General features: G+C 34.9%; 1 protein-coding gene across 1 annotated transcript in view; it reads left to right on the top strand.

Moving 5' to 3' along the window:
- The window catches only part of HAT1 (histone acetyltransferase 1), an 81673-nt gene extending 63106 nt beyond the window's left edge, over positions 1-18567 (top strand). Inside the window, exons 10-11 of the mRNA XM_044666507.1 lie at positions 2316-2432; positions 18271-18567. Coding sequence (XP_044522442.1) covers positions 2316-2432; positions 18271-18438 — 285 coding nt within the window. The 3' untranslated portion in view covers positions 18439-18567. The remainder of the gene's footprint in view (positions 1-2315; positions 2433-18270) is intronic.
- The last annotated feature ends 1894 nt before the right edge of the window (positions 18568-20461 follow it).

Below are 20461 nucleotides of genomic sequence, written 5' to 3'. Positions count from 1 at the left end.
ATATGAAAGCAAACTAACATTTTAGCAATGAATAAATTAGTGTGGAAATGAACAATGATGTTTTAGCATGGGAACTAGCTGGGTTTTTTTCTTCCTTTCATCCTTGTTTTAAAGTGTTGATTTTTGTCCTATAGAAGAAAACTTTTTTTAGGAGTCTTGTTGATTAGATGTCAGTCAGTGAAGTTCCTATTTTGTATAACTGAGGGTGGGGGGCAGGGAATACACCATAAAACAGTCTAGAAACCTTTGTGGACACAAACTTAGAAAATTAAAACCCTTTTCAATTCAGTGTTTTAACTATTTAAAGGACCTTGGCATTGGAAGGAATAAAGAATTAGCTGTTAAGGTTCTGAGAAGGCAATTACTGTGTAAGAAAATAAGGGATAATTTATTACAGATTTGCATTAAAATATACAAATACAAATATCTGCCTTAATAGTTACACCTCTAATGTGTTTTCAATTTTCTGAATCTTCTGGAGTCCATAATTAGTGTGAGAAAATAATTGAATGTGGTTAGGTTTTTTCAGTGACAAATATATTGATAATGGGTGATTCAATTAGACATTTTATTAGTTGTTATTTTTTTTCATTTTGCAGATCTGAGAAGCTTGGCATTTCTGGATTTTTTTATTTTTAAATTTTTTATTAGCTTATGATACACAAGGAAATTTTAGATTGAAAGATTGATCAGATATAACCTGTTAACTAGAAATTTTGCTCCTCGTCTTTAGACTACTGCTTTTCAGTCTGTATAGAAGCATTAGATTATTAACTGGATTGGTCCTATCAGGACCCTTCAAAGTCCAGAGATAGTAAAGTAACCCAAAAAAAGGGAGAAAAATGGTTCTGCTTATATACATGTTGGGGAGAAGAATATAGTTCATTTGCTGAAATTAAGCAAGAAAGATCCATGGCAAGATGAAGCTTCCAAAATAATTCAGGAGAACCTAGAAAGTTAGGTGAAATATGTGAATAGAGAAAGAGAAAGTTATATGTGCTATAATACGTTAAGCTTGATGATAAAGAATTTTAATAGTGTTAGAAAGGAAGCTGGCATTCAGTAAATACTTGTATTTTACTTAATATTGGACTTTTACAGGATTTTTATTAAAATATTTCTTTTTATGCTATCATTGACCAAAATAGTCTGTTGTTAAATAAATCCTTAGTAATAAACTGAAGCCTAAACTGGGCTAATCATATCAAATATTCTTTCCTCTTAATAGTTCAGGATTTGCTTCCTAGACATTATAAAGGATTTTCCCCAAAATTGTTGGCCTTCTATTCCATCATTGCCAGCATAATTTACCACAAAATGAGAGTAACTGAAAAGCCTTGTTACATATCTACATATTTACTGTATTAATTTTTAAAGAGAAAGTGTTTTCCTTTATCAAAAATGATCCTAAACATTTTGGTAGTGGAAAACAGTACCAGCAAGTAGTTTTCTTTTTAAAATTTTGGTAATTTTTAATGTCATATTTTCAAAATAAATTGACCGTTTTTTCAGCTACTTAAAGTGAAAAACTGTTGCAAGAATTTATAGCAATAGTCTTGGGATGGGGACAACTGTGTGGAATTACCTTGAGGAATGTTGGCTTGTCAAGGAGTATGTTCTGATTCTGCTTTGAAATCTGGTCATTTTATACCCAACACGCTTATAAGAATTATAGTCTGTAATGTAGTACTACTTCCTAGGAAACACTGTTATAATTTGTACAAAAACATTCTGGACTGTTCGAGGAGCTATACATTTATTTCATTGCCTAAGAATCCTACTTTAAAAAAAATTGATAGCAAAATGAGGGGAGAACAAAAATCTCATTAGTTCAAAATGACTTGGCATTCTGGTGTAAATGTCTTTTTTTTTTTCAAGCTCATTTTTATTGCTTTTAAATAAGTACCTGAACATAGTGTCAAAAATTGAAGTCAGGAGGGGTTTGCTTTAATGAAAAGAATTATTTGTAATAAGCACTTGGTATATAAACCATAACTTTTTGAGTACTTTAAGACTTTGGAAATTTTGCTTACATGGAGTAGGAAGTGTTTTTGGTTGTTTTGGTTTGCTTTAGATAGAACTATTAACTACCTGATTCTAACTTTTCATTTTGTTTCCATTCTAATATTACTTTGTTAGAATTGAAATGGAAGAAGAAAGAGATCAAATTTCTTTAAGAGTAGCATTAATTTTTAAAATTAGATGATAAATCATTAAGGACATGCGTCACTTTTTGGTGTATTTTGAATAAGTGTGTCAAGTATTTAAGAATTTAAAGGAATTTTCATTGCCTTATCTTTTGTTTAATTTATTAGCAACATGCTAGGCGAGTTTATGAAATCCTCCGGTTACGTGTGACTGACATGGGTGATGCTGAACAATCCAGAGGCTATAGACTGGACATAAAAAGAAGATTAATTGGTCCATATAAGGTATAACAAGTTTTAATATTGTATCCTATTTGGTATTTGGGGAGAATCATCTTCATGAGTTCAAATCTGGCCTCAGACACTAGGTGTGTGACCCTGGGCAGATCACTTAACCCTGTTTTCCCGAGCTTCCTCACAAGGAAACACTCTGATGTCTCTGCCCGTTGCCCCCAAAAATGGTTATGAAAAGTCAAACATGATTTAAAAAACTGAACAATAAACAGCAATTCAGTACATAAAATAAAAAGACCAAGGAGGAAGTATTAGTAGATAGTATTTATAGATGGGTTAAAACCATCTTGCTGCCTCTTAATCTACGTGCATGAGAAAGCTCTAGAATGTTTTAAATTTCTCTACTACTTGGGGCAGCTATGTGTTTTAGTGGATAGAGATAGGAGGTCCTGGGTTCAAATCTAGTCTCAAAACACTTCTAGTTGCTCTTGATCTTCCTGAAGGGGTGACACGTGTGGAGAGGATGGGCTCCAGCGGTAAATATAAAAGATAGGCGAGGTCATATATATTTTACCAACATGGCCATGGCTTTAATTAAAATACTAATTCCTATTATTTAAAAAAAAAAAACACTTCTAGTTGTGTGCCCCAAGGCAAGTCACCTAATCCCCTTTGCTTAGCCTTTACTGCTCCTCTTCTTGGAACCATTACTTAGTATTGTTTCCAAGGCAGAAGATAAGAGTTTAAAAAAAAATTCCCCCCCCCCCACTACTTTATTCTCTTTTTTAATGAAATAATATATTAACCCTTCCTCCTCTTTAGTTGAAGTATCTGTCATTAAGATAAATTCACATATAGTAATTTTTTATTTCACTTTTATTCATCCAAGGAAATCTTAAGGACCAAAACATGGTCAGACTTTTTACCATTTTCTCGCCTTCTACATTTTCCTAATCTTTATCTGTATGCTTTTTCCTTTCTGTGTTTCTGACACCCTTTCCTGCCACTGAATATAAGTTTAGCTTTTCTCCCCATGTTTTATTCCATGTTTCTGTTTCTTCTTTTTTCTGCCTTTTTTCATCTTCTGTCTGTAAACTCGAGACTTTTCCCTTTCCCTATGTGGCAAGAAGTGATGGAGGTGAAAAAAATGACCTTACCTTGATAATTAGAAAGAATAAAGAATTGCCATGATGGCATTGGCCAAAGAACTGGTCTGAATAGATGCATAGATTTTGTGTTTAGAAAGTGTTAAATCATAGTTGCCTGTGTATATGAATAATTTAGTTTTGATTGTTCATTGGTTAATTTCACCACAGAGGATGTTACTCTTGAATTTCTATCATTTGTGGAACTTGAGTCTGTTAATTCATTACCTTAATTAAAAGGAGACACATGAGCACTAAGTGTATTTCAGAAAAATTTAGTTCAATTTAACTTTAGGATTTAGCTAAAATTATTATATGTTGACATGTGTATTGTAACCTTTTGAAATTATTCTTGATTAATTTAGAAGCTACAATCTCTTTTTATTATTATTGATGTTATTCCTGAAAGTGCAGAGAATTTAGCTAAAGGTGGCTTTGAATTTTGTCTTTTATGAATCCTGAAAGGTATACTTCAGAACCTGCAGAGGGATGGCTCTGTGTGCAGGGAGAGCTAAGAAACAGTGAGAAATTGAGTGAACTGGAGCAACTCCACTAATTCTTTTGACTTTGCGCTGTGATTTTGTTTTTAAAATGGGTCTTTAAATTTTCATTGTGTTTTTAAATGTCTATAGATTAAGAGAGAGAGAGAGAGAGACGAAGAATGTTCAGCTTCTATAAGAAGTTTCTAGAAAGGAGTTTAGGATGAAAAAACTGCTCTAGGCAAGCCAATTAAAGCCTTAAACATTTTGTGCAACTGTTTTTTAAAAATCAAACTAAGCAGATCAGCTGGAAAAAAAGTGAAAAATTTAATCACCCAGAGGGCTTTGGGCTAACTTGGGAAAACTCTGATCTACAGGTTGTGGCAACTACTTTTTCTCTTTCTAAACTGCAAGAAGATCAAGTAATAGTGGTAGAGAGAAGTAGAATATAAAGATCTGCCCCTGAAGAGGAGACGAGAGAAAGCAAATAGTTAGAGACAAGCTATCAAAGTGAAAACATTTGGCCCATCAGCAAAAATTGTAAGTTAAAAGTCACCAATGGCTCAATATTTCTTCACTCAGTAGGCATTTATTAAGGGTCTGCAACACTGTGCTGGGTACGGAGGATATAAAGACACAACTAAAAGAATCCTTGCTTTCAAGTAGCTTAAATTCTACTGGGATGATGCACCATTTATACAAATAATTAAGAACAGTATAACTGTGGGAGGTTATAAATACTAATAACTAAAGGGGGTGGGGTCATAGAAGGCTACCCATTGGAAATGGCAGCTAAATGGAACTTTGAAGTGCCAGGAGGTAGAGATTGAAGAGGGATTATATTCTAAGCAAATGGAACAACCTTTTTGAAAAGACAAGCAAACAAGAGATAGAATTCTGAGTCTAGGATATAGCAAGTAATCTGGTTTGGCTAGATCACAGTATGTGTAATAAGCAAGTATTGTAAATTAAATCTAGATGAGTATGCTAGAATCAAGCTAGAAGAATTTAATTGTCACTTTTAATTTTGTATTTCTGAGAAGCAATAGGGAATCTGATGAGGATTCTTGAGTAGGAAGGTGATATGATCAGATCTCTACATAATTTGGCAGCTATGTGGGAAGATGGCCTGGGAAAAAAAGACCAGTTGGACTAATTGAGAGATTCATTAGGAAGCTGTTGTAGTTTGATAAAGGACTGAACTAAGATGGTGGTCCAAAAATGGAATAGAAGATTGAAGAGATGTCAATTCAGCCTTCACAACAAAACCTGGCAACTGTTGTTTTTTTTTTTTTTAACAGGGAGGGGAAGTGAGTAGAGTTGAAGATGGCTTAAGATTACAAATATGAGTGACTAGAAAAATGATGACCTGCTGGGATAAATAAGGAAATTAGAAGAAACACACCTAGAAGATAAATTCATCTACACCAAAGTAAAACTCATTGAGATGCCCATGGAATATTCAGATGGAAATGTCCAGAAAACAGTTGATGAGGAATGGACATTCAGGAGAGAAATTAGAGTTGGATATTTAAGTTTAGGAGTTATCTCTGTAGAGAGGATAATTAACCCCAGGGGAGTTGATAAAAGTGTATTGGGATTGGGAATGGCTCAGGACAGAACTCATAGGAGTCACCCACCTTCAAGGGACAGGAGTAGTTAGAAGTGGTCAAACAATTAGAAAGGAAGCCAAATGAAAGCTGTGCTCTAAAAGTTCAATATAGGAGAGAAGGGGGTTGTCAGCTTCAGATTTTGGCAGGTCTGACCATATGATTACTTTCTTCAGTAAATTCCAGTGATTCCTTATGATTCTAGAATTAAACAGGATTAGAGATAATAAACATTTAAGGGCCTACAATGCGCTTGGCATTGTGCTAAGAAAGGAATAGGTCATCCCTACCCTCAAGGAACTGGCAGTTTAATAGGGGAGACTGAACATTAAAAAAGCTGAAAGAAGGAAGAAGGGGAGACCTAACTCGGGCATAATGAAGTCCTGAGCTGGAGTCAGAAATTATCTGAGGAGGTGAGATTTAGAACTGAATTTATCTGGTTGAATTTCTGGGGATCATGACATCCAGATCAGCTGGTTCTTCTAGATCTCATCCTTTAAAACTTTTTTGTGTGTGAGTTTTATCAGGCACATAATTACTAGCATAATAGTTTATATAATCCATCAGTAATTACACATATTGGGGGTATATGCTTAGTAGTTGGGAGGAGATATGGCTAGATCTCCTGTGGAAAAGACCTGGGGATTTTAACTGTAGTGAAAACTCAGTATGAGCCTGTAGACTGAGATAGTTAAAAAAATTAATATACTCGAATTCTAGATACTATAATCACCCTTCCCCAAGCCCAATACAATGTTTTCTGTTACATCTTGCTGCCTGGCATTGCCTACCACTTCATTCCCATTTTATGCCCCTCCTCCCCAAGCACTATGAATTCTTTAGTGCTAGAATTGGTTAATGGCAGAACTGGAAGTAGTGACATAAGAGGAGAGGATATGCTCTTAGATCTGTTTCTCACCTAAATGTAGACCAAGCAAAACAAATCTTTTTTCTTTTCCTCATGACAGCTTGAAGAAAGCTGTTATAACTACCTGTGTTTTCCTTCAGGAAAAACATCCCCTCTACCTTCAACCAGTTCTCCTATGGCACATTTTTATATCTCCTCACTCTCCTGGTTACCCTACGTTAGATATATTCTAGTTTGTCTTTGCCTTTTAAAAAATGTATTGTTCAGAACTAGATATAATCTTTCATATTTGGTCTAAGGCAAAGTACATTAGAACTATGACTTCTTGTTCTGTATATTATATTTTTTATTGAAGCCTAAATTAACACCTTGTTCTGTACACTGTATCTTTCATGTGTTATAAAAAGGTTATAAAAGGGTTTAAAAGGATTGTAGGAGGGGAGAGCAGAGTTTTCTTTGGGAAACGTCAGTGACTTTTTAATAGGTGCCCTTGAAGGAATGTATAAAAAGAGAGATAATCTGGTCATACAATGAAAATGAAAGGTAATGGTTGTCTAGCCTGCATTTCACAATGTTAACCAAGCTACATCATGAGAATTTAAGGAAGCTCTTCCCCACTCCCCAGTGATAGAGTCTTTAAGGGTAGATCATTTGAGTTTTCACAGTAATGGACTAGGTGCCAAAATGGAGAGGAGGGAGTACAGTCTTGTATTTGATACAATCTACATTGTTGGAGGGAATATATGAATTTATGAAACATAGACTTGGAGGATTAGAATAAGACCATATCAGTTGATTTTTGGCTGCCATTTTACTAACTTGTAGTTTCTTGAAATCCTCAAGCCTTTTTTACCTGAATTAACTAGTCACATCTCCTGTCTTGTACTTGTGCCACTTTTTTCTTTCTTTTTCTTTTTTTTTTTTCCCAAGTATAGGAATTGAAATCTGATATGCATAATGTAAATTTATTCATTTGGGCATATGGAGATTTTTTTTGGTTCCCACTTGTCATCGGATTAGATGACTACTAATATCCCTTTCTTGATCCTATGTTAGCCATCCTTCCTGATCACTTCCCATTAAGTCATAAAATTCCTTTGCTATTTATTCTCATTCACCTTTTCCTCTTATAGGGTCATGGAGAATGTTCATTCTTCTGATTCTACTTTTTTCTTTGTATTCCTTACTCTTATTTGTATACTTAATATTACAGTTTTCCATTACATTTAGCTATCATAGTTTAACTTTTTCTCTATTAAATAAATGTTGGGATTCTTCCCATTTTCCCCCCAATTATCTATAGTACTGCTATGAGCAGCTGTGACCAAACTTTTTTTTTATATTATTAATGATGAAACATTTGGACCAAAAGGTATGATCTTAAGGTAACTTTTCCTATTTTGTTAGATTGAATCCAGGGTTGTTTTTATTTCATCATGCTGCTTTCATCTAGTAAGGTAGACTGGTAGACTAATTTTCTGTCTAGCATTTGTATTACATAGAGCATCAACGAGAACTGTGCTATTGAGATTTTTCCTCAAATTTTCAAGGTTTGTTGTGGTTTGGGTCTCAGCTGTGGTTTTGGTTGTTTTACAATTTTAAAAACCAATTAGGTCGTTTTCTGTGGAATGACTCACAAGTACCAAAAGTTCATGTAGGTTATCTTTGACATTATATAAGTAGGCATGGCGCTAACCTGAAACAGAGCACTACTTAAAGTTGTATCAAGTGCCTAAATAGCCAGTATGTAGTAGCTTTACCCATAGTTTTTCAAAGGGATAATTTAGTAATTTTAAGACAATCTTACATGATTGCCTAAGCTGCCTTTTGGAAGAAACTAGTACCAGTGTTTCCTTTCCTTTTTGCTTTTCTTAACATAACTTTTCAAGCATAAAAGTAACATTGTATAGTGGATTAAGAATGGGCCTCAGGTCTCAGCTTTGACATATACACATGTCATAAGGAGCCTTGGGACCCCAGGACAAATTGTCAGTATATCTGTCAGTATATCAGGCCACTCTTTAAGACTTTAATTTTAAGAATTGTTCCGGATATGTATGGGTGGAAACATTTCTCTATAGAGAATTCTTTATACCTATAAAAACGCAAGTCCATTTTTAAAAAACAACAACAAACTTTTTAGGCATTGGGTTGTATCAGGTAGTGATATCAGGTAGTGTATCAGGTAGCTAAATTATGAAGATTGCTAATTTCTGAGATTCTTTAACACTGATAACTTCTTAGATTTGTGGTTTGATCACTTAATTTTTCTGAGTTACTGTTTCTGAATCTGTTTAGTGAGGATAATACTTATATCTTCAACCTTATAGGCTAGAGACAGTACTTTTTAAAACCAGAAGCCCCTTAGAAATGTGAACGATTTTCCCTCTTGCAGAAGATTCCAAACATAATCACGGCTGTTCCTCCATACATGAGGAATTAAAACAACACTAAACGGATTCAGAATCATTCATTCTTAATCCTCAGGAAGTTTTGTTTCATAAGCCATTGATATTGCTTGCAAAGCAGCAAGTCAAAAGAACTCTTTAAGTTTTTGAAGTCAAATCCCATTCTGCTGATTCAAGTTTCACATTTAGGTTTCCTTCTGTCACTTTAAGACCTGTTTATTATTATTCATCATTTGACATTCATGTGCCTTTAGATTAGAACTATAACCTATTTCTATTGTTTCTTGGGTAAGATCTGTTTAATGTGTCCACCAATCATATTTATTTTTCTCCCTGTTATTTGTATATTGCTTTTTTCCACCCCAAATAGCTAATATTGTAAAATCCTTTGAGACTGACTTTTAGGAACATTTTGTTCAAAACGTGAATTACTAAACAACAACAAAAAAGTCTGTAAAGTAAGAAATATTATTTGACATTGTTCTTCTTATAGATGTCAGTTAAATATAAAGTAAATCAGATAGGAGCCAGATTAGCATTTTACCTTTTTACTTGAAACCTTTTATTTATAATGTAAATGAACTTATTCCTTATTTTTAAAAATCAAATTAAAATGAAACATGATTATAAGGGAAAAAATGTTTAAAATATTTGAACTTTTAACTCAATCCCAAGGCGGCTTCAGGAAGCACTATATACTTCCAAACCAAAAAGTAGTTTTTACAAATAAGACTTCCCAAGGAACTACAATATGTTTTGGTATTCTATTTTGAGTCAAGCTTAAGAAGTTTCATGCCATTTTAATCAGATGATCTCTGTAAGATAATAAAAGGATTTTGAAAAAATATACAATATAAAAAACTGATCCAGTGAAGTAAATGTATATAAGTCTTTATAAAATGTTAAGCCCTACAGATAAGTTAATAGTATATATATGATCCATGATTTGTGGCCCTGAGACATTTAACTGGAAAGCATCATAAATATCCTTAATGATGAGGATTTCAACTAACTGTGTATTGAGGAATTTACTTAATTACTTACTGTGGATGTATGTATTTTTAATTAAAATGAACTTCTTGAACCTATTAAAAACTTTTTAGTGAAGAAAAGCAGAGTTTCCTCTCTTCTTTCCTCTACTATTGAAAAAAATGAAAAAGAAAGCCCTTATAATAAATATGCATAATCAAATGAAACAAATTCCCATGTTAACCATATCCAGAAAATATATGTCTCATTCTGAACCCTGTCACGATCACCTATCTTTCAGGAAGTAGGTAGAGGGCATGTTTCCATCCTGGTCTTTGAGAATCCTGTTTAGTAATTGTATTGTTCAGAGTTCTTGAATTTTCAGACTTTTAAAAAGAATTTTAAAGAAGACTTCTGACTTCTTAAGTTTTTCAAGTTATTTGTTTTTATTGTATAAGTTGTACTCCTTATTTTTCTCACTTAACTTTGCATTAGTCAGCTTCACTAAGATTACTGAAACTTTCAGAAATTGGAGTTGTGACTAGAATATGGCCCTGAAAAGGTATGCCCTATTCAAAAGGAACAGAACTGAGGAAAGGGACCATAGAATAACATTATTTAAAATATAGTCAAGTTATAAAATCCAGGAACTAAAGTTGGTAAGAATAGCATATATGAAGGGAAATGGTTTAATATAAAATTGGAAAAGTTAATTGGAGCCAGATTCAAAGACTCCTGAATGCCCAACTGAGGAGCATGGACTTTATTTCTATGAGCTATCACTTTAGTTAAGTTATTTACTGTCTTTGGGCTTCAGTTTCCTCATCTAGGGAGTGATGAAATTATATGATTGCTAAGTTCCAGTGGGGAACTATTGAAGTTGATTGAGCAGAAGAATGATTGTCTGAGCTTCCTATTAGGAAAATTCATTTGGCAGCAGTATATAGAAAGGACTGTAGTCAGGAGAGTTAGAAGCAAGGTTGTAAGATATAGCTGTGACAATATTCTAGCTAGGGGGTAATAAGGGCCTAAATTAGGTTGGTGGCAGTGGGAATAGAATGGGGGGGGGGGTATAATCTATAGGACTTGACAACTGGTTGTGGAATATGAAAGAGAAAAAAGAATCAAAGATGACTGTAATGTGAGTTTGGGAGCCCACATGATTAAGTAGTAGAATAAAAAGCAAGTTGAGGATTAGAGCTGAGAGAGAAAGCTAATAAGGAACTAGGAAGTAAGGTAGGAGCAGGTCAGCAAAGATCAATGTTGTCTTTTATTTCCTATCCCTACTAATTCATGATAACTTGTCATATGAAACTTTTTGATGAATCTGCTTATTTCCCTCTTACACCCATTTCTTTGTTTTTACAACAAACTGTATTGCCTTAAAAACTATTTTGAAATTCAGCCTGATCTCTCGATTCTGCTTTTCCTCTGATCAGTATATATCTTTATATTTGTTATGATTTTGAAACAAGTAATGTTTTCATAATATTATAATTTTAAAGTATTGGCTTGCCCTTTTTTCAGTTCTGTATTTATAATTGAATGGGTAAAAGTGATTCTCTGATACAGACATGATAGATCTGTGCTCTCAAAAGAATTTTATTTTTAAACTCTCATCTTCCATCCTAGAATACTGTATATTGATTCCAAGGCAGAAGAGCGGTAAGGGCAAGGCAATGGGAGTTAATTGACTTGCCCAGGGTCACACAGCTAGGAAGTGTCTGAGGCCAGATTTGAACCTAGGACTTCCTGTCTCTAGGCCTGGCTCTCAATCCACTGAGCCACCCAACTGCTCAAATTCAAAAGAATTTTTGCAAACTTAAAAAGTTACTTCCCATTTGGGGACATGAGAATTAATGAAGAGTTTTTTGATATTAAGAATTACTTCCTATTTTTTAAAAAACATTATCAGTGATACTCTTGAGTTGGAAGGAATTTCAGTAGATATTATATAAAATCCATATATGATTAAGAAATCCCCATCCAATGTCAATAAATGAGCATCCAACCTTTTTTTTAAAAGAACTCTAATGAAGGAAGAGATGCCCACTATTTCATGAACCATCTCAACTAGTTTATCCATGTTTCGTCATCTTTGCCCTGCTATGTATATGAACAACTAGCTTGTAGTTGTACAACTGGGTTATACCCATATTATTCTAATTGACTCCTTCTGTCAACCTGGTATGCCTAGAAGGATCCTTTGTGAAGAATATCATTCTGTTCAATGTTTTGTTGATGACCTATAAAAAGGAGCTTAATTAAATCTTCAGATGATGATCAGGCCAAGTTAATAAATTAGTAATACTAAAGATGGAAATAAACATTTGAATGACCTTGCCAACTAGAAAAAAAATCTGAACAAAATTGGATGACAGTGAAGATAAATACAAAGGCTTTTATATTTAAGGCCACCAAAACCCAGACTAGGAAGAAGGCAACTTGAGAGTTACAATTTACCAGAAGTCGTATACTTCACTCATATAGTGACATTATAGGGGTAGAAGAACCACTGTTTTGGTGATACTAATTATAATAAGAACTTTAAAGTTTTAAAAAGTGCTTAATACTGTTTCAGTATCATCTTCCAACTAACTGTATGGTGTAAAGCAGGATATGTGGACTCTTTGATCTCTACGGGCCATTCTAGCTCTGAAGCCTGAAAAGCCAGGAAAGTCCTTTTGTTATGTTTTGTACTGATTTGACCCCTATTTAAAAGATTGTCCAATTTTATTCAGTACATTTTCAAAATGTGAAAAAAATGGCAGAGGTTTAGTAAAAATAAACATTATTGAAGGAATGATAAAGAGTACTACAGGGAAGGGTTCACCAAAAAAATTTTAAGATAGAAACTTAGGGGCAGCTGGGTAGCTCAGTGGATTGAGAGTCAGGCCTAGAGACGAGAGGTCCTAGGTTCAAATCCAGCTTCAGACTTCCCAGCTGTATGACCCTGGGCAAGTCACTTGACCCCCATTGCCCCCACCCTTACCACTCTTCCACCTAGGAACCAATACACAGAAGTTAAGGGTTAAAAAAAAAAAAGATAGAAACTTAACTGATATGCAAGCTTTTAAGAGGAGAGGAGAATGGTGGTGATTTTTTTTTCCCTTCATGTCTGTAAAAGTCATAGCATTAGTATTACAGTTGGCATAAAGGAATCCTTTTACCTTTGCAGGGATTGTATTATCTCCATTCATGTGGTTCAAAGAGTAATACAATTTAGAGCTGGAAAGGCCCTAGAAGCCATCTAGTCCAACCTTTTCACTTTACAAATGAGGAAGTAAGCCCAGAGAGGGCGACTCTTCTTCATGAGGCCAGTGGTGGGAGGAGGCTATAATAGAAGCCTCACAGCCTTCATTCTGATTCAACAGAAACAAATGCTCATTCAAAGTTTTAACAGCTTCCTGAAACATTCCAAATCCCTATAATACATGTATAGTTGGCACAAGAGATGTGTCAAACTTTGGAGGGTTCTGGAGATGACCTAATTCATTTCTCTCCTAAGAAAAAGGTCCCAGGAAGAATAAGTGACTTGTGCAAAGGCTTAGCTAGTTGGTGGTAGAGACAGGGCAGGAATTCAGGGCCCGTGGCAGATTAGTGCTTTTCCTCCATATGCTCTCTGCTCTAAGCCTGTCACATAAATGGGAATGTGTCTGGATATAAGAGTCTCACTTTGAAATAAGCTTAGCCTTGAATGGTATAGTGGTGAGGGAACCAACCTCAAAGCCAGGAAAGCTAAAGTTCAAGACCTTTATCAGATAGCTCCTGACTTGTATGACTGGACAAATTATATGATCTCTTAAATCACTTGACAACTGTCTTGTTGAAGAGAAGGTGCCAAGAAGCGTCTAGAAGTTCCCTATACCCTTAAAAATTTAGGTCAGTTCTTATCTATATATTAGGGCATATTGCTCTCTTCTTTACTCACATTGATTTTTTTTGTTCATTAAAATTTAGTGTGATCTTTTTTTCTAATGGGCAAGTCTTTCCAAAACTATTTTATTTGGTATTAAAATCATTGCATTTATATTGTTTGAACAGCCATGCATTTATGGAACAAAAACTTGGTCTGCTCAGCTATCAGTTATATAAATTCATCATTTTCTTAATTTCCCCTCTTTTTTTGTTCCCAAGATTTGTGTATTCTAATGAACTATTAAGCCTAGTGTTTTAATTTTGGGAGGGCAATATAAATCCATCAAAAAGAAATCTTAATATTAAAACCATCTGAAGACTAAAAACTTTAAAAACTTTTTCTTTTCTTTCTGATATTTTATTATCAGTACTTATACATGAAGCCATAAAATATTTGTATGTATTTTTGAGGAGGAGAGGACTGTGCTGTTATTTTTTCATCTTTATAAATGTAAGAACCTGGAAAACAATTTCTTTCTTATTCAACCTTTTTTTTTTTATTTAAACCCTTAACTTCTGTGTATTGACTTATAGGTGGAAGAGTGGTAAGGGTAGGTAATGGGGGTCAAGTGACTTGCCCAGGGTCACACAGCTGGGAAGTGTCTGAGGCCCGGTTTGAACCTAGGACTTCCCGTCTCTAGGCCTGGCTCTCAATCCACTGAGCTACCCAGCTACCCCCTCAGTGTCTTTTCTTTATAAAGAATGGATTTTGGTAAAACAGCCACAGTGATATATGGATTTTGGACCTAACACTGACTGTAAAGTCACAAAAATTAAATTGCTCTGGAATAAATGCAATATGAATAAAAACATGTTTTACTTAAAGTTTCTAAAGGGAATACATTTTCACATGATATAGAGATAGATCATGAATAGAGAAATTGATCCAGTAAGGATTTTAAATACAAAATAAATGTGGTGGGTTTTCACTTAACCTATGACCCAGTCAGTTTGCTACTATCCTAGTTAAGTGTCCTCTCACTTTTCATCTGGAAAATTGCAGCATCCTTCTAACTGCTCTCCCATCTTTCAGTGACTTCCTTTTTAGTCTTTCCCAGATATCAAAATAAGTCTTCTTAAAACACCTCTGCCCAAGAATCTTCATTTTGGCACCCTGTAACCTTGAGGATAAAATACAATCTCATCTTGGTATTCAGAGCCCTTTACAGCATGGTTTCAGCATACTTTTTTTTTCTTTCATAATAGAGTCAGTTCTGTTATAATGCTTTTTTTAAAATATGAATTTGTTCTAATATATTTGATATATTAAAGAACAGTTGAGCATTGCACAGATTCTGTGTTTGCTTGTGTAGTTACATTGGCAAGAAACAGCAAGAATATATAGAAAGCTCAAAACTGACAATAACTCACAAAGGACATCTCTTTCAACACCTAATTCCATAAGCAAACCTCAATTTTTTCAAGGCAAAGTGTCTCTCATATATAGTTTATCTACAATGGTACCCAGCCTCCATATTGCATATAAACATGGCCCCCTAGGATTGCAAGCTGTTGACCACTCTCTTTAGCCTTTGATTTTGCCAGCTAAAGACCATTAATGTAGCTACTATTTATATTAAGTTCCTATATTTTTTATATTATTGATGTTTTTGAGTATTTTATTCCTAACCTTATTTTCCCCCTATAAATACTGTGGGTTTTTTGTGCAGTTTTGCACAGTGAGATGCTCTTGAGGAATGTATATGTCATAATATATCAAAACTGGCTAAAAATTACCCATTCCAGTTTAAACTGCCCTACTTGATATTCCTGGAACTCCTCCTCCATCTTCTTTCTCCATGCCCTTTGCACAAGCTACTTTCTATACTTGGAAAATATTTTCTTCTCACCTTAGCTCAGGTCAGGTTCATCTCCTGTGGGAAGCCTTTCCTGTTTAAACCGTTTTGTTAGTGTGTTTGTCCTCCTTATTCACTTCTCTGTTTACATGTTGAATCTCCATTACCTAACATCATGCCCTGCACATAGGAGCTCATAAGTATCTGTTGAATTGAATTGTTTCTTGAAATTTAAATGTCTTGTTTACAAATGCAAAAGTTAAACTCTGTGGCTACTACCTATGTACTCCAGCAACTTTCTTATATGGTTTCTTGTTTGTTGATATCAATGTTGTGAAATGGTTGCAATTTCTTTGAGAAATAGTTGATTATTATGAGTAATTTGTAGTCCTTAATTCCCTATTTCTCCCCTTTCCCCCCCACAAAAAAACCCAAAACACCAAACTATTTTTGAAGGGATTTTTTTTTGAGGAGGGAAGAGAATAATTAAGGAGAGAATCATATGATGAGAAACACTATCTTCCTGTTGACTTAAAATTGACCAAAGAATATATGATGTGAATGAGTGTGATAAAAGGGGAATTAATACATGTTATTTAATATAGTCTATTTTAGATGAGGGTAGGTGCTGCTAATTGGGACTTGGTATCATATAATATAACAAAAACTCAACTGGACAACTGGAAGATGACAAAGGCTGTTAATATTGTAGAAACAAGCAATCTTGGCTGTTATATTATTTTGATTTTTCCTTATTACCAAAGTTCTGAGCTTGGCCTATAAACTGCTTTAAAAGGTCATTTACACATCCAATTAGTGAGTTATTATTTTTATTAAGTGCTTTCTTTGTGGCAGGAATGATACTGAGTGCTGGGGTTACAAAGAAAAGGGCAAAACAAATATATACCAACAACCCCACTCTCAAGGAGCTCGAGTTCTCTTCCTTTTTTTTTTTTTTTTTTTTAATTTTGAATATTTTCCCATAGTTACACGTTCCATGTTCTTTCCTTCTCTCCCAAATCCCCCACCTCCCCGTAGCTGATGCACAGTTTCACTGGGTTTTACATATATCACTGATTAAGACCTAATTCCATATTATTGATAGTTGGACTAGAGTTATCGTTTAGTGTCTACATCCCCAATAATATCCTCATCGGCCCATGTGTTCAAGCAGTTGTTTTTCTTCTATGTTTCTCTCCCCACAGTTCTTCCTCTGAATGTGGCTGGTTTTCTTTCCCATAAGTTCCTCAGAATTGTCTTGGATCATTGCATTGCCGCTAGTAGAGAAGTCCATTACATTCGATTTTACCACAGTGTATCAGTCTCTGTGTACAATGTTCTCCTGGATCTGCTCCTTTCATTCTGCATCAATTCCTGGAGGTCATTCCAGTTCACATGGAATTCCTCCAATTCATTATTTCTTTGAGCACAGTAGTATTCCATCACCAGCAGATACCACAATTTGTTCAGCCATTCCCCAATCGAAGGACATTCCTTCATTTTAAGGAGCTTGAGTTCTAATGGAAGAGACAGCATGCAAACAACTATGTACAAAATAAATGTATGCAGAATTAAATGGAGATAATCAATAGAGGGAAAGCATTACTACCATTAAGAACGATCAGGAATGTCTGCTTGTATAAGATGAGATTTTGTCTTAGATTTGAATGAAGTCAGAAAAGCCTAGGTGAGAATGAGGATAATTCTAGGCATGACTTATATCTAGTAAAAATGTCCAGGTTCAGGAGAGAGGAATGTTTTGTTTGTGTAGAACAGCAAGAAGTCATGTCACTGAATCCTATAGTATGTGAGAGTAAAGTGTAAGAAGACTGGAAAGTGAGCAAACCAAATTATAAATTATTTTGAATACCAGATAATTTTATATTTGTTTTGTATATGTTGTTTATAATAGATGACCAGTTGAGTTTATCATTGGCAGGGACAAAACTGAGATTTAAATTTGCTATTAAAAAAAAAGTCTGACTTCAATATAACATGGATGTGTGACCCCTGAGTCCTCTGTGGCAAAAGTACTGGCAGGTGCTTTTAAGTTTAAAACTTGAGTATGGTCCCAGCAACAGATGGTGAAGTTGATCCTCAGAATGCAGAGTGCATAAAGAAAGGGTGTATGACAAGATAATGAATGCTTCACTCCATGAATAAACAACTCAGAAAATTGAGGAGTGGCTGTGAAATGGGATCAAGGTTGAAAAGCTCAATATCCAATTCCCAAAATTCCCTTAGTGCAGGTTTTTAACCAAGTCCAACATCAAGTTTTTTGGGTGCTACTCCCAGAGTATTTTCAAGCTTCAAATCTTTAGTATCTTTATTTTTTATTAACTTTGTAAGTTTAAATTTTAGACTTCCTTAAGGATTTGTCATTTATATTTACTCCTGTTACTAATATGCTCAGATCTAGAATTGCAAAGTATCTCAATAGCCATCTAGTCTACACCTCCCTAATTTTACAGGTGTGATAGCTGAAGCCCATAGAAGTTAAATGACTTGACTGAGGTCATTACCCAGGTTGTAATCATCACAGGTGAAATTTGAAATGAGGTCCTCAACTCCAAAGTCAATGATATTTCCACTGGTACCAACTTGCTTTTTCCTTTTTAAAAAAATATTAGAGATTACTGTTAAAGTGATAACTATTGACTTCCTTTTCCTAACAAATAATTGTATTTACTGCTTAGAAAAAGCAGAGAGATCTTGCCAAGATGAGAAGATGTCTCAGGCCTGAAGAGTTGACAAACCAGATGAACCAAATAGACATAAGTATGCAACATGAACAATTGGAGGAAAGCTTCCAGCAACTTGTTTCAGACTACAGAAGAATAATAGAACGACTTGCTCAAGCATAAATCAACCTTTCTGTACAGGAAATTTGAAGATTTCTATATATTGTGCTGTGAAACACCAATAATGGCTTAATTGAGAAATCTTATGTGACAATTGTATTTACATTAAAAGCTATCTTTTTTTTTTCTTTATTTGAGGATTTTCTTTTGGTGGGTTTGGGATTATAGGTTCTAAGATTGTTTAAATTCTAGGAGCACTACTGCTGAATAAAACACAAGTTTAGTTTATGAAATGCCCATCACTGCCATTTCTTTCCTTCAAAATATCAATTGAAATGCTAACTTGGAAATATCATGATATAGTAACATAGTTACTTCCTTAAATGAAGAGTTGAAGCAAATGAAGGAATATATTACTCAGCACTAAATGTCCTCAAACTAATAGCATAAGGCATTATGCCCATATAGCCATTTTCTTCTAGGGTACCATACTCTGGAAATAGAAAATCAAGTTTCTCCAGGTTTCTTTCCAATTATCTTGCCCTGGAGAAAGAGAAAGAATGTGTAGGCTCAGCTGATTATACTTTGAGATGTAGCATTTTAAAATAGACTGATTCAAAAGATATAACAATTTCTCTTATCCCAAAACTACATTGGGAGAAAAAAATTAAATAGCTCCCTTTTGGTCAAAAGAGGGAACTTTTGCACCCATCATGTGCTAGCAGATGTCCTTAGTGGTTTTTTTAAGGCTTTTCCCCATTATGTGTGGAAGGAAAAGCCAAGAGAAAACATGGTGGCCAGATGAAGTCCCAGCTCTTCCTACCTCTGAGGTACAGGTATAAAGTAGATTCCTCACTTCCTCTTATTTTTCTTTGGGTCACTGTTCTCACCTTGGGATTTTTTTCTTATTGAAGTTTTGGAAAATACAGACCTTTCCCCAGAAACTTCCTTGGCTTTAGATAGATGCTTACTTGTCTTGTTGATAGAAATTATGTCGATAGCAAAGGCTTGGTGGGTCTGCCAGTGAGCTGTTGGAATTGGCTGGTTATGGTAGCTGTTCCTGCCTAACTAAGGAATCTACCCAAACCACCCTTCAAAACCTCCTAGGGCCCACTCTCTACCCTTTCCACCCTAACTCTGAGGATTAGAGTCAGAAGAAGTGAAGTCGGGGGTCTGAGGACCCCCTTTTATACCCTCACTTCAGCTATCACCCTGGCACCAGGCCTGGGTCCTCTGCCAGGTTCTATATTCTATATTGGCAACTGCCAGCTTGCAACCCATGAAAACATGGTTGCAGGATTTTATCCATCACACTAATAAATACAAGTAAACAGTAAGATTGACTAAAGTCCTACTTACTCCAATCTGTATTTTGCAGTAACCAAATAAGTAAGCCCTAACTACTGAAAGAGGGCTTAACTGACTAGAAATAATTATTAGGATCTTTAATTGTTGGTCCTTCACAGAAAGAAAAGACCTTAATGAGGAAGCAGACCGAGAGAGGACTTGCCCAGTCACAGAGGCAGTAAATTAAAGAGCTAGGTTTCAAATCCAGGTACACTTACATCAAAATCCAGTCCTCTGTACTGTGCTCAGGTTTGGAAATGGGAAATGCTTAGGGAATCAATCTATAAAACATGAGGCTGAATTAGATTCAATTCCTAGGATCTAATGGAAAAAGACCAGAATCATTTAGAAATGTTTAAAAGTTTCATTGTATTTACATGTAAAACCATCTTTCTGGGTAGTGGGCTGGATTTGGCCTTCTGGCCGTAGTTTGCTGACTGCTGATCTAGCCCAACCCCCATATTTTTTTTGCAGATGCAAAGACTGAGTCACAAAGGTTAAGTGACAAGCAAGGTAATCACATAAAGTAAAGCTGGCATTCGAGTCTAATGACTCCAAATCTGGCACTTTCTGCTTCACCATGCTGCCTCTCATAGGTTTAGATTGGCCAGAGGTGTGTTTCTATGCATATCAGTTTGTAGTTATCTTATTTTGAAAGTGGTTTTTTTTTTTACCACTTCAGTTAATTTCCTGGATTTTATGCCTATAAATTCTGTCCATGATTTCTAGCACAGCTGAG

The sequence above is a fragment of the Gracilinanus agilis genome, chromosome 3 (genome assembly GCF_016433145.1).
Source record: "Gracilinanus agilis isolate LMUSP501 chromosome 3, AgileGrace, whole genome shotgun sequence".
NCBI classification, from domain to species: Eukaryota; Metazoa; Chordata; class Mammalia; order Didelphimorphia; family Didelphidae; genus Gracilinanus; species Gracilinanus agilis.
Note: the sequence above shows the minus strand (reverse complement) of the source record. Positions and strands in the feature narration are given on the sequence as shown.